Genomic DNA, 12,547 nt, shown 5'->3' with positions numbered 1-12,547 from the left:
TTGGACAGAATGGACCTATCATCATATCCATGATTTTCCACAATTTGTGAGAGATTTTTTTTGCTGTATTGAAAGTTAAAATAGTGCTAATTTGCTGAGAAATTGGTTTACTAGTCCTAGGGGAGTAGCCAAAGCGCATGCGCGTTTTATTTCCTACGCTCCCTACCCCCTCGAGCCACCAGGGGCTAGTTGTTGGAGCGCAATGGCGGTGCACCGGGGACCTTCTTCGAAATGGCTCTTTTCCCGGGAGCAACTAGAAACAACGCCGTCCCGCCGCAGTGGAGTCGAATCTGATAGGGAACTTTCTTACCGACAGCAAGCCGCCAACCTAATTCAGGATATGGGCCAGAGACTCAACGTGTATCCTTTCTGAAAATGAGGCTTTCAGCCCGCTATGTGGCAGCTAGGCTAACTAGCTACCCAAAATGGTTGTGCCGTTTGTTAGCTTGGTACCTAGTAGCCAACTAGCTTTCTTTGCAAGTAACTGAAATACAGCTAAATGTGTCCATTTAAAATACAAGTTGAATGTTTTACTTCGACTAACGTTATGTCTTGTTTGGATTACAAAATAGGATACCTAACGCAGTAACCCTAACCTTTGAGGTTGTTACGCTAGCTAGTTCTTCAGCTAACTTGATAGCTAACGCACCATGCTAACCTCGTTCTGTTATGTGATCAGCTAACGGTAGCTGTTATTTTGGCCTGCTAGACGTTCGCCTTAGCAGCTCTGTTATCGTCTACTCCGCCGGCTGGATGTACGAATAACTATTAGTTAATTATTTTTATGAACATATATAATATGGTTTGTTATGTTATCTCACGAGGTAGTTAGTTGTGACATCTTGGTCAGCTGTGTCTCATTATTGGAGTAACGTTAGTGAACCTGAGCTAACTAGCTGAGATGGGAACAAAGCTAGGTGGATTGTCACCCAACTACCGGTAAATGACATCAGCCAACTATGATGTTAGAATAGTTTATGCATTGATTGCAGTATTCCTGTTGTTTCCGCATATCACTTGGAATTCCTTAACCCTTGTATTCAGCTCTCAACTCATCATCAACACTGCAATCGTTTACATGCATAGATTTTATATGATTCACTCTTTCACTAAGTTTCATAGGAATGTAAGTAATCACCATCTCAATTGTAACATAGATTGTTTTTGTATTTTCATTCTCTAACTCTCAATCTAGCCTCTTCCTATATCTCGTTGTGCTGTCTTGCCAACTCCTATAGTCATTGTGCTTGGTGTGACAATGACTTGCAACACAAACAGATCTGGGACAAGGCTAACTTCTATCTACAAGGGAGATCTGAGGGATGTTCTTGTAGTCTTGGGCTGTATACCGGGTTATTTGGAAATAGCCAGTTCAGTGCTCTAACTATTTAATATAAGTTTTTCTATACGTTTTAATATTTGTAGCTACTTTTTAAGTAAATACCTGCAGTCAACTTGTACATTTTAGTGATTTAGCAGATGCTCTTATCCAGAGCGACTTACAGTAGTAGTAAGCGCATACGTTTTCGTACTGGTCCCCTGTGAGAATCGAATCCACAACCCTGGCGTTGCAAGCCCCATGTTTTACCAGCTGAGCCTACCATAGTTGGCCCAGAACAGTTGAGCCAGTCACATGTTTGTAAATAGCAAAAGTGGGAGCAGGTGAATCCAACTGTGTATAGACAGAGGTCGTGTTTTATATTGAAAGTTAAGTGTGTTTTGCCTCAATGGAGTGATCGGGGATGTGCAACTATAGTTTTTCTTCACAGAAAATTTGGCAGAACACATTCGGCAGAAAATAAGCATAATTTTCATCTGATGACGACAGAATTGCAATGCTATTTGGCTGGCAGCCACACAAGTAGGCTAAATGAACTTACAATTTTAAAAAGCAATGTATTTTTTTGGTGAAAACGATGCATGGCCATCATATTTCTGTTTATCATAGAAAGAATGTAGCCAGTTAAACTGGCGTTTTACCAGAGAGAAGTAGGCTGGCTGCTTAGAGAAAAGTAACTACACATCAGTAAGAGCGCTGTCTGCTGATAATGTGTGAATTCTCATCAATCAAATCACATTTTATTGGTCACATGTTTAGCAGATGTTATTGCAGGTGTAGGGAAATACTTGTGTTCCTAGCTCCAACAGTGCAGTAGTATCTAACAATTCACAACAATACACACATGTAAAATTATGGAATTAAGAAATATATAAATATTAGGACGAGCAATGTCGTAGTGTCATATGAGGTGTCAAAGCCTTTGGATGAGTTATCTGTACAGCTGCCACTGCAGCTTGATCGGAGGGCCTGTGGTCCGGACCTCTGGTAGTCTCTATGGGGGTGCCACAGGGTTAAATTCTCGGGCCGACTCTCTTCTCTGTATACATCAATGATGTCGCTCTTGCTGCTGGTGATTTTCGGATCCACCTCTACGCAGACGACACCATTCTGTATACTTCTGGCCCTTCTTTGGACACTGTTAACTAACCTCCAGACAAGCTTCAATGCCATACAACTCTCCTTCCGTGGCCTCCAACTGCTCTTTAAATGCAAGTAAAACTAAATGCATGCTCTTCAACCGATCACTGCCTGCACCTGCCCGCCCGTCCAGCATCACTACTCTGGACGGTTCTGACTTAGAATATGTGGACAACTACAAATACTTAGGTGTCTGGTTAGACTGTAAACTCTCCTTCCAGACTCGCATTAAGCATCTCCAATCCAAAATTAAATCTAGAATCGGCTTCCTATTTCGCAACAAAGCATCCTTCACTCATGCTGCTAAACACCCTCGTAAAACTGACCATCCTACCGATCCTCGACTTCGGCGATGTCATTTATAAAATAGCCTCCAAGACTGCATCCAATTTGTTGAGTAGAGTTGCCATCACAGTGCCATCCGTTTTGTCACCAAAGCCCCATATACTACCCACCACTGTGACCTGTACGCTCTTGTTGACTGGCCCTCGCTTCATACTCGTCGCCAAACCCACTGGCTCCAGGTCGTCTACAAGTCTCTGTTAGGTAAAGCTCAGCCTTATCTCAGCTCACTGGTCACCTTAGCAGCAACCACCCGTAGCACGCGCTCCAGCAGGTATATCTCACTGGTCACCCCCAAAGCCAATTCGTCCTTTGGCCGCCTTTCCTTCCAGTTCTCTGCTGCCAATGACTGGAACGAACTTCGAAAATCACTGAAGCTGGAGACTCATATCTCCCTCACTATCTTTAAGCACCAGCTGTCAGAGCAGCTCACAGATCACTGCACATGTACATAGCCCATCTGTAAATAGCCCATCCAACTACCTCATCCCCATTCTGTATTTATTTATTTATCTTGCTCCTTTGCACCACAGTATCTCTACTTGCACATTCATCTTCTGCACATCTACCATTCCAGTGTTTAATTGCTATATTGTAATTACTTCGCCACCATGGCCTATTCTTTGCCTTACCTCCCTTATCTTACCTCATTTGCACACACTGTATATAGACTTTTTCTACTGTATTATTCACTGTATGTTTTGTTTATTCCATGTGTAACTCTGTTGTTGTATGTGTCGAACTGCTGTGCTTTATCTTGGCCAGGTCGCAGTTGTAAATGAGAACTTGTTCTCAACTAGCCTACCTGGTTAAATAAAGGTGAAATAAAAAAACAAATCCTTGCGTTTTTCCTCTCCGTTCTGGGCCCGTCTGCTTCTCCCCTATCTTCTCAGAGCAGGCAGGCCCGTTGGCCTAGCGACTCCAGACTCCACACATACATAGCGTGGACACATACTGCTCCACAACCAGTATTGTTCATTTGCACAATGTCTCTAATTCACATTCCCTTGTAAATGTACAAACTCACCAAAAATGACTTTTTTATACCTTTTATTTAACTAGGCAAGTCAGTTAAGAACAAATTCTTATTTTCAATGACGGCCTAGGAACAGTGGGTTAACTGCCTTGTTCAGGGGCAGAACGACAGATTTTTACCTTGTCAGCTCGGGGATTCGATCTTCCAACCTTTCGGTTATAGTCCAACGCTCTAACCGCAACCTTTTGGTTACTAGTCCAACGCTCTAATCACTAGGCTACCTGCCGCCCCGCTGTAGCTCCTTCCTGTATATGTCTAACTTTATGAGCTGGACTGCCTGTTTTTGAAAAAAAAAAATTGTGCTCGATAGCATATTTAGCTAGCAGCCTCACTATTACTTGTGCTCATTATGTTAGCATTCTGGTAATAGACTTCCAATAGGCATTTTCACCCCGTTTTTTGGCGTGCACTAAGCCTGTAATAGCGTAAATCCTGGGATGAGTGAAGGACGGTATGACAACCTGGATACCGCCCAACCTTAATGTCTTTATTTCTACAGATCATCTCCCAAACAACCTTGTTCCTGGCTGCGAAGGTGGAGGAACAACCTAGGAAGCTTGAACATGTCATCAAAGTGGCCCATGCCTGCGTCAACCCCCAGGATGCCCCACTAGACACCAAGAGCAATGTAAGTGAGGCCTCTGTACCTGGGTGTTGTGATGTGGATCTCTTGTCATGGTGATATTGAGAGAGAGACACATTACAAATATGAAATCTGTTGAACTTTAGGCATACCATCAGCAAGCTCAGGAGCTGGTGATACTAGAAACGATAGTACTGCAGACGCTAGGTAAGGATCTGTCTATAGATGGATGATACATGGAAACTTCATGGGCTGCATCCCAAAGGGCACCCTATGCTTTACACACAGTAACATGCTTTTATTGTACAAGGGCACTACCCCAGTGGGCCCTGGTCTAAAATAGTGCACTACCCCAGTGGGCCCTGGTCTAAAGTAGTGCACTACCCCAGTGGGCCCTGGTCTAAAGTAGTGCACTACCCCAGTGGGCCCTGGTCTAAAGTAGTGCACTACCCCAGTGGGCCCTGGTCTAAAGTAGTGCACTACCCCAGTGGGCCCTGGTCTAAAGTAGTGCACTACCCCAGTGGGCCCTGGTCTAAAGTAGTGCACTACCCCAGTGGGCCCTAGTCTAAAGTAGTGCACTATAAAGGGAATGGGGTGCCATTTGGGACGTAGTCGTGGTACTTTTTGGTTCATTTGCATCTGGATGGCCAGTGGGCTTTGGAATGTCTAATCATGTTCCATTACATTGTTTTCAGGTTTTGAAATAACAATTGAACATCCTCACACTGATGTTGTGAGATGTTCCCAGCTAGTGCGAGGTACAGCCTTCTTCCTGTGTCTTTCCATCTTATCACCTTCTCTCATCTTTGACACACACCTCAACACAGACACTTATACTTTTATTAAACCTCTGCTGTATGTAGTAACCAGTTCTAATAATGTTTTCATTTTATTTCATTCCAGTGCTTGTCTGAGACTCCGAGCTAACCTTTGACCCCTCTCTTCCTTCTATTACAGCAAGCAAGGATTTGGCACAGACTTCCTATTTCATGGCTACCAACAGGTTGTTATCCTGACCCCGCCCCCCACTATGTTGCACTGTGATGGCACACTATAGCTTCCTGTACTGGCAGGTCCCCCTTCCTGTGTCCAACGCCCTCTTTGCGCCAGGCAGGTTTCTGGGAAACCCCTAGGGGCGGTACCAGCCAGCCAGGCTGCAGCAGTGCGGTGTATTGTACAAGGGCTCAGTGTTGGCACATAGGGGTTGAATGCACAATGTGAACGTGTTGGTGGTGCTGTAGACTGTCCTCACTGACCGTTTGGTTGCTACAGAGTGCATATGTCTCCTCCTTCCTAAAACACAATTGGTAGCCTGAATATAGCTTGCCACTAAAGATCAGTGAAAAGATGTAAACTATAGCATCTGTCCCGGTAAGTATTAATAAAGTTTTATTTTTTTTTGATTTATGTTTGACAAATAGAAGCTAATATACACTGCTCAAAAAAATAAAGGGAACACTAAAATAACACATCCTAGATCTGAATGCATGAAATATTATTCTTAAATACTTTTGTCTTTACATAGTTGAATGTGCTGACAACAAAATCACACAAAGTATCAATGGAAATCAAATGTATCAACCCATGGAGGTCTGGATTTGGAGTCAAAATTAAAGTGGAAAACCACACTACAGGCTGATCCAACTTTGATGTAATGTCCTTAAAACAAGTCAAAATGAGGCTCAGTAGTGTGTGTGGCCTCCACGTGCTTGTATGACCTCCCTACAATGCCTGGGCATGCTCCTGATGAGGTGGCGGATGGTCTCCTGAGGGATCTCCTCCCAGACCTTGACTAAAGCATCCGCCAACTCCTGGACAGTCTGTGGTGCAACGTGGCTTTGGTGGATGGAGCGAGACATGATGTCCCAGATGTGCTCAATTGGATTCAGGTCTGGTGAACGGGCGGGCCAGTCCATAGCATCAATGCCTTCCTCTTGCAGGAACTGCTGACACACTCCAGCCACATGAGGTCTAACATTGTCTTGTATTAGGAGGAACCCAGGGCCAACCGCACCAGCATATGGTCTCACAAGGGGTCTGAGGATCTCATCTCGGTACCTAATGGCAGTCAGGCTACCTCTGGCGAGCACATGGAGGGCTGTGCGGCCCCCCAAAGAAATGCCACCCCACACCATGACTGACCCACCGCCAAACCGGTCATGCTGGAGGATGTTGCAGGCAGCAGAACGTTCTCCACGGCGTCTCCAGACTCTGTCACGTCTGTCACATGTGCTCAGTGTGAACCTGCTTTCATCTGTGAAGAGCACAGGGCGCCAGTGGCGAATTTGCCAATCTTGGTGTTCTCTGGCAAATGCCAAACGTCCTGCACGGTGTTGGGCTGTAAGCACAACCCCCACCTGTGGACGTCGGGCCCTCATACCACCCTCATGGAGTCTGTTTCTGACCGTTTGAGCAGACACATGCACATTTGTGGCCTGCTGGAGGTCATTTTGCAGGGCTCTGGCAGTGCTCCTCCTGCTCCTCCTTGCACAAAGGCGGAGGTAGCGGTCCTGCTGCTGGGTTGTTGCCCTCCTACGGCCTCCTCCACGTCTCCTGATGTACTGGCCTGTCTCCTGGTAGCGCCTCCATGCTCTGGACACTACGCTGACAGACACAGCAAACCTTCTTGCCACAGCTCGCATTGATGTGCCATCCTGGATGAGCTGCACTACCTGAGCCACTTGTGTGGGTTGTAGACTCCGTCTCATGCTACCACTAGAGTGAGAGCATCGCCAGCATTCAAAAGTGACCAAAACATCAGCCAGGAAGCATAGGAACTGAGAAGTGGTCTGTGGTCACCACCTGCAGAACCACTCCTTTATTGGTGGTGTCTTGCTAATTGCCTATAATTTCCACCTGTTGTCTATTCCATTTGCACAACAGCATGTGAAATTTGTCAATCAGTGTTGCTTCCTAAGTGGACAGTTTGATTTCACAGAAGTGTGATTGACTTGGAGTTACATTGTGTTGTTTAAGTGTTCCCTTTATTTTTTTGAGCAGTGTATATAAGGGTAAAAAGCTAATTCTTAGTAATAATTGACACACCTAATACTCCAGTAGTAAAATGATCATCCATAATTCTCTCTAATATATGAATGACTTGTATGCTATAGGTATCCTCTTCTTTACCTTAGTAGAATCTAAACATTACAGTTCATTATAGATTCATTATTTTCCTACATTTTATTTTAGTAACTGTTACTTGCCCTGACTTAGATTAATAATTTTGCTATCCTATCAACAGCAATATACAATGTCTGGACAGAGGGCAAAAAATGTTTTTTTATTTACCAAGTCAAAAGGATACTTCCATAATTAATGTATTGCCCAGATTTTTGCAATGCAAGACTATTGAACCATTTTGAAAAAGGACATTTAAAAAGAAAGTTGGCAAAGGTATGAGTGAGATGGCATAACTTGACAGGCTGGACTGGAACAAAGCAGGTGGATGGTGGACATCAATTATCTTTAGGAAACAAGCTTGATCCCAATAAAAACGCTCAGTACTCTCAAAGAACACGTTTACCATCTAGGGTTGTCCTCAATGTATCAGTTTTCTACGGTAAGATTCTGTATGAAATGGTAAGAGAAACAGCCACGATCATCCATCATAGAAAACCACCGGGGTACGTGCCTCTGCCACTCACTCTCAACAGTCTGGAATATGAAGGCAGTATTATAATATGTACTGTATGCATGCAGATCAGCTGTACTCTGAGCTTTATTAGACCAGAGACATGGCTCAAGTCTAGACACCATAGAGAAGAGGTTCAAACCTCTCCTTGGGGACCCCCAGACCTTCAAAACTAGCACACCTGATTCAACTTGTCAACTAATCGTCAAGTCCTTGATTAGGTGAATCCACTTGTCAACTAGTCATCAAGTCCTTGATTAGGTGAATCCACTTGTCAACTAGTCGTCAAGTCCTTGATTAGGTGAATCGGTGCGCTAGTTCAGGGCTGCAACAAAATTGTGAAAGGTCTGTGAGTTCCCGGGGAAAGGTTTGAAAACCACTTCCATAGGGTCTTCAGCCATGTCCCAGGACTAGTGCTAATGTCCTGTCTTCCAACCCTAGAACTGTAGCTAACGGGCGTCTCCTCTGTGGTCTTCCCTCCGACAGCCTCCACCTCACCACGTTCTGCCTGCAGCACAAGCCCACAGTCATCGCCTGCGTCTGTATCCACCTGGCCTGTAAATGGTCCAACTGGGAGATCCCGGTCTCCACTGACGGGAAACACTGGTGGGAGTATCTGGACCGCACCGTCACGCTCACACTGCTGGACGGTCAGAAACATTTTACTCTTCTTATTTTAAGGACCGTGGAATTCCACCCTCGTAGGGGGATATAAGCCAGGAAGGTTGAAATTGGGAACACTTGATTGAAGGTGTTGAACCCAAGACCTTCGGGGTTCTATAGTGGAATTCCACCCTCTGTTTAGTATTTCTTGTTTATTCAGACTGCCCAGAAACGCAGGGGGATATAATGTGATGAAGGCGGACGCAGGGATCGAACCTTCAGGGTTCTAATAGTTGTCTTTGTGTCTGACGTAGAGCTGACCCGTCACTTCCTTCAGGGTTCTAATAGTTGTCTTTGTGTCTGACGTAGAGCCGACCCGTCACTTCCTTCAGGGTTCTAATAGTTGTCTTTGTGTCTGACGTAGAGCCGACCCGTCACTTCCTTCAGGGTTCTAATAGTTGTCTTTGTGTCTGACGTAGAGCTGACCCGTCACCTCCTTCAGGGTTCTAATAGTTGTCTTTGTGTCTGACGTAGAGCTGACCCGTCACTTCCTTCAGGGTTCTAATAGTTGTCTTTGTGTCTGACGTAGAGCTGACCCGTCACTTCCTTCAGGGTTCTAATAGTTGTCTTTGTGTCTGACGTAGAGCTGACCCGTCACTTCCTTCAGGATTCTAATAGTTGTCTTTGTGTCTGACGTAGAGCTGACCAATGAATTCCTGCAGATTCTGGAGAAGACGCCCAGCAGGCTGAAAAGGATACGTAACTGGAGGGTAGGTTCTGCTCTCACAACTGGTGTAAGTGTTTCAGCATTTAGCCCTAGTAGCTACTACTTCACTGTTTCATCAGATTGGTTGTCTGAATATTGACTGACATTTGGGGTGGAATTGTTTGGTGTTGCCCTTTTTTTTTACTGAATTTCACCACATCGCTATTCCAGGCCACGCAAGCTGCCAAGAAGCCCAAGATGGACAGCCAAACGGGCGACAGCTCCTTCCAAGGGAGCTCCTCATTGGACGGCATCAGCGGTGTGGCCGGCAGCAACTCATTCTTCTCTTCGTCCCTGTCAGACTCTGGGGAGATGGCTTCGCTAGATGACATGTCTATCCCGTTCCCTCCCTACCAGGCCCTGGCTGGGGACCACGCTGAGCTGCTGGGGCTGGACCAGGGCCTCGCCTTTCTTCCTCAAGCCATCCCTTCAAAGTACCCATCAGGCAAACACGAACACAAAACGGCCAGTGCAGGCAAGCATCCACAGGCCCTGCCCAATAACCCCTCGCCCTTCACCCGCCCCCCACAGAAACTCTCCCTGGATAAGTACAGAGAGAAACAGGCAGCGGACCTGCAGAACGGTGTCCGAGAGGAGCAGAGCGGTGTGGACATGTACCAGTCCCCCGCCCTCCCTCACCACCCGTCCCATAAAAGACGCTCCCAGCCTGGGCAGGGTGTCCCCCAGCACGGGGACAGCAGGAGGGACAAGGCCAGCTCTAAAAAGACACGAGGTCTCCCACCACAGGCCTCGGCGGTTGAGAACGGCGTTGCGGCCAGCAACGAGGAGCTAAAGATGAGAATCAAAGTATCAGCTGAGAGGGACCAGGGCGGCCATGTTGGTGTCCCGCAGGGCAAAGAGAAGTACAAAGACCACTCTGGCCCCAGCAGACACCCCAAGCACGGCCACTCGCACCCTTATTCCCTCAGCGGGAACGGCCGAGGGGCCATCGACCCCGCCCTGGCACTCAGAGTCCTCGGGGGCCATGGTAGCGACCTGGGGGGCTCCAGTTCCTCCTCTAGGAAACGGGCCAACCCTGACGTCAGTAGTCACAACAACCACCACCACTCTGCTAAGAGCAGCAGGAGTTCCAAAGGTGCCGGAGGCTCCTCCCACTACTCTTCGGACGGTGGTGGTGGTCCGAGGACTTTGGAGAGACACCACGGTGGCCCGGAGGGGTCAAATGGAGTGCTGGGGTCTAACGGCCAACACACCGACTACAAAGACACTTTTGACATGCTGGACTCTCTGTTAAGTGCCCAGGGAATGAACCTGTAAATTCAGAGTTAGTTGTTTAGCCTGGGTGCAGGCTGTTTGGTTCTCTTGACAACTCTGTCCAAACATGTTTGGCTTGACATTTGAGTTGGCAAGACTGGACAAACAGATCTGGATAGTAGGCTAGGCAGGAGTTGTTGGATAGAGATAAAATAATTCTGGGGGAAAAAAAGGTTTTTATGATTTTAAAAACAAGTAAAAAATGATTTTATAACTTTGAAGTTATGTGAAAGTAACTTCATCACCCAGTCAGTCAGTCCTGTCTACACACGGTAATAATTACTGATGCTTTAAGGATCTTCAGAAATGTCCACAAGATGATATATACACAGTGCTGTAATGCTACTTGTCTGCTTGCTAAACACCCTGGGAGCCACGTTCACTGGTTCTGTGATTGACAAAATTCCAGATTTTAATTCTGTTCTTTTAAGGAGAGAAAGAGAAGTCTGTCTTTTTATTTGTTATTAATGATGTGCATGTTTCAATCACATAAGGAAAGATAGCAGCCTGGTGGCGGTTCAGTGTCCACGTAAACGCGTGTACGTTTTTGTACGTTAAGAAACAAACTTATTCCTTGAAATACTCAGGTCTTGAAACTTTTTTGATATAAAGAACGAAATAAATCTTCCTCTTGGCATAATACCTGTATCTGTAGAGATGTATAACTTCTGTCATTTTGTTGAAGGCTGCAGAAGTACAGCATCTATCTTACCGTAGAGGCTGTTTCAGTGTGCTTGTCTTCTAATGGGAGGACACACATTGTATATGATGGCAATCCAACTCATCACACATGGCTAGTCAGAGGACATACAAAGGCCCTTTCCCAGATCAACACCTCATAGACCCTATGTTTGTGTCCAAAATGGCACCCTATTCCCTATGTAGGGCACTCCTTTTTGACCAGGGCCTGCAAAGTTCCCAGCTGGGAAAAACACTGGGTCCTGGTCAAAAGTAGTGTACTACATAGGGAATCGTGTGCCGTTTTGAGAGAGACACCCTTATGCGCTTGTGGGATCTCAAGTGCTTAGGGTCTAGGGGTCGATTGGGGACTGGGCCATATGCTGTCTACTGTCCAACTAAGTGGATGCCAAAGGCTGTGCCTCTAAAACATACAGCAGATTATTCTAGAGCTATAAAAGAAGTTTACGTTATATCTGCTGTGAAGTGCATTTAAAAAGATCTCGGCATATTTACAAAAAGCCTTGTGATTGTAACAAGTCGTCAACAAGTCGCTATTCTTCAATATTGATAAATGTCTAATTAACCAACCGCCATCCTATGAAAATATCTCTAGAGGTGATTGTATATAGGACTGCAGTTCTGAGTTATAACTAGCTAGTCGGTTGACTTGTTACACCCTCAGACCACACATTCTATTCTGCCATAACAGTGTATTAGGAGGTCCTAAAGCGGACACTATTGAACAAATCCTTAATGTGTGTACTGGGAACCCAAATAAACGTGTAAAACTGTCGTTGTTACACACAAACACATCATGGTCTTGTGTATTTTATAATGATTATTTGTGCTACCTCATACATCCACTGGGTGGTGCTGTTCAATCATTGATTAGTTGTCTTCACTTGGTCTGGCAAAAAGACCATGGAGCAATTATTCTTGCGTTTACACCGGCAGCCCAATTCAAATATTTTGGTGCTAATTTGGTCTTTTGACCAATCAGATCTTTTGAAAGATTAAAATATAACGGGGCTCCTGAGTGGCGCAGCGGTCTAAGGCACTACATCTCACTATAGTCCCTGGTTCGAATCCAGGCTGTTTCACATCCGGCCGTGATTGGGAGGCTCTTTGGGCGGCGCACAATTGGCCCA

At 45.7% G+C, this 12,547-nt stretch overlaps 2 protein-coding genes across 2 annotated transcripts; both read left to right on the top strand.

The window, feature by feature from the left end:
* Positions 1-3: 3 nt before the first annotated feature.
* LOC139532746 (cyclin-T2-like) lies at positions 4-8,699 on the top strand. The gene is made up of 7 exons (XM_071330743.1): positions 4-360; positions 1,045-1,126; positions 4,357-4,485; positions 4,587-4,647; positions 5,136-5,198; positions 5,398-5,811; positions 8,561-8,699. Exons 1-6 carry the CDS (start codon positions 203-205, stop codon positions 5,454-5,456), a joined length of 552 nt encoding a protein of 183 aa, XP_071186844.1. The 5' UTR covers positions 4-202; the 3' UTR covers positions 5,457-5,811; positions 8,561-8,699.
* LOC139532982 (cyclin-T2-like) lies at positions 8,015-12,211 on the top strand. Its single transcript, XM_071331125.1, has 4 exons — positions 8,015-8,022; positions 8,561-8,724; positions 9,377-9,471; positions 9,615-12,211. The coding sequence occupies exons 1-4, from the start codon at positions 8,015-8,017 to the stop codon at positions 10,719-10,721; spliced, it is 1,374 nt and encodes a 457-aa protein (XP_071187226.1). The 3' UTR covers positions 10,722-12,211.
* The last annotated feature ends 336 nt before the right edge of the window (positions 12,212-12,547 follow it).

The sequence above is a fragment of the Salvelinus alpinus genome, chromosome 10 (genome assembly GCF_045679555.1).
Source record: "Salvelinus alpinus chromosome 10, SLU_Salpinus.1, whole genome shotgun sequence".
NCBI classification, from domain to species: Eukaryota; Metazoa; Chordata; class Actinopteri; order Salmoniformes; family Salmonidae; genus Salvelinus; species Salvelinus alpinus.
The sequence above is the reverse complement of the archived record's forward strand: the minus strand, read 5'-3'. Positions and strand labels throughout refer to the sequence as shown.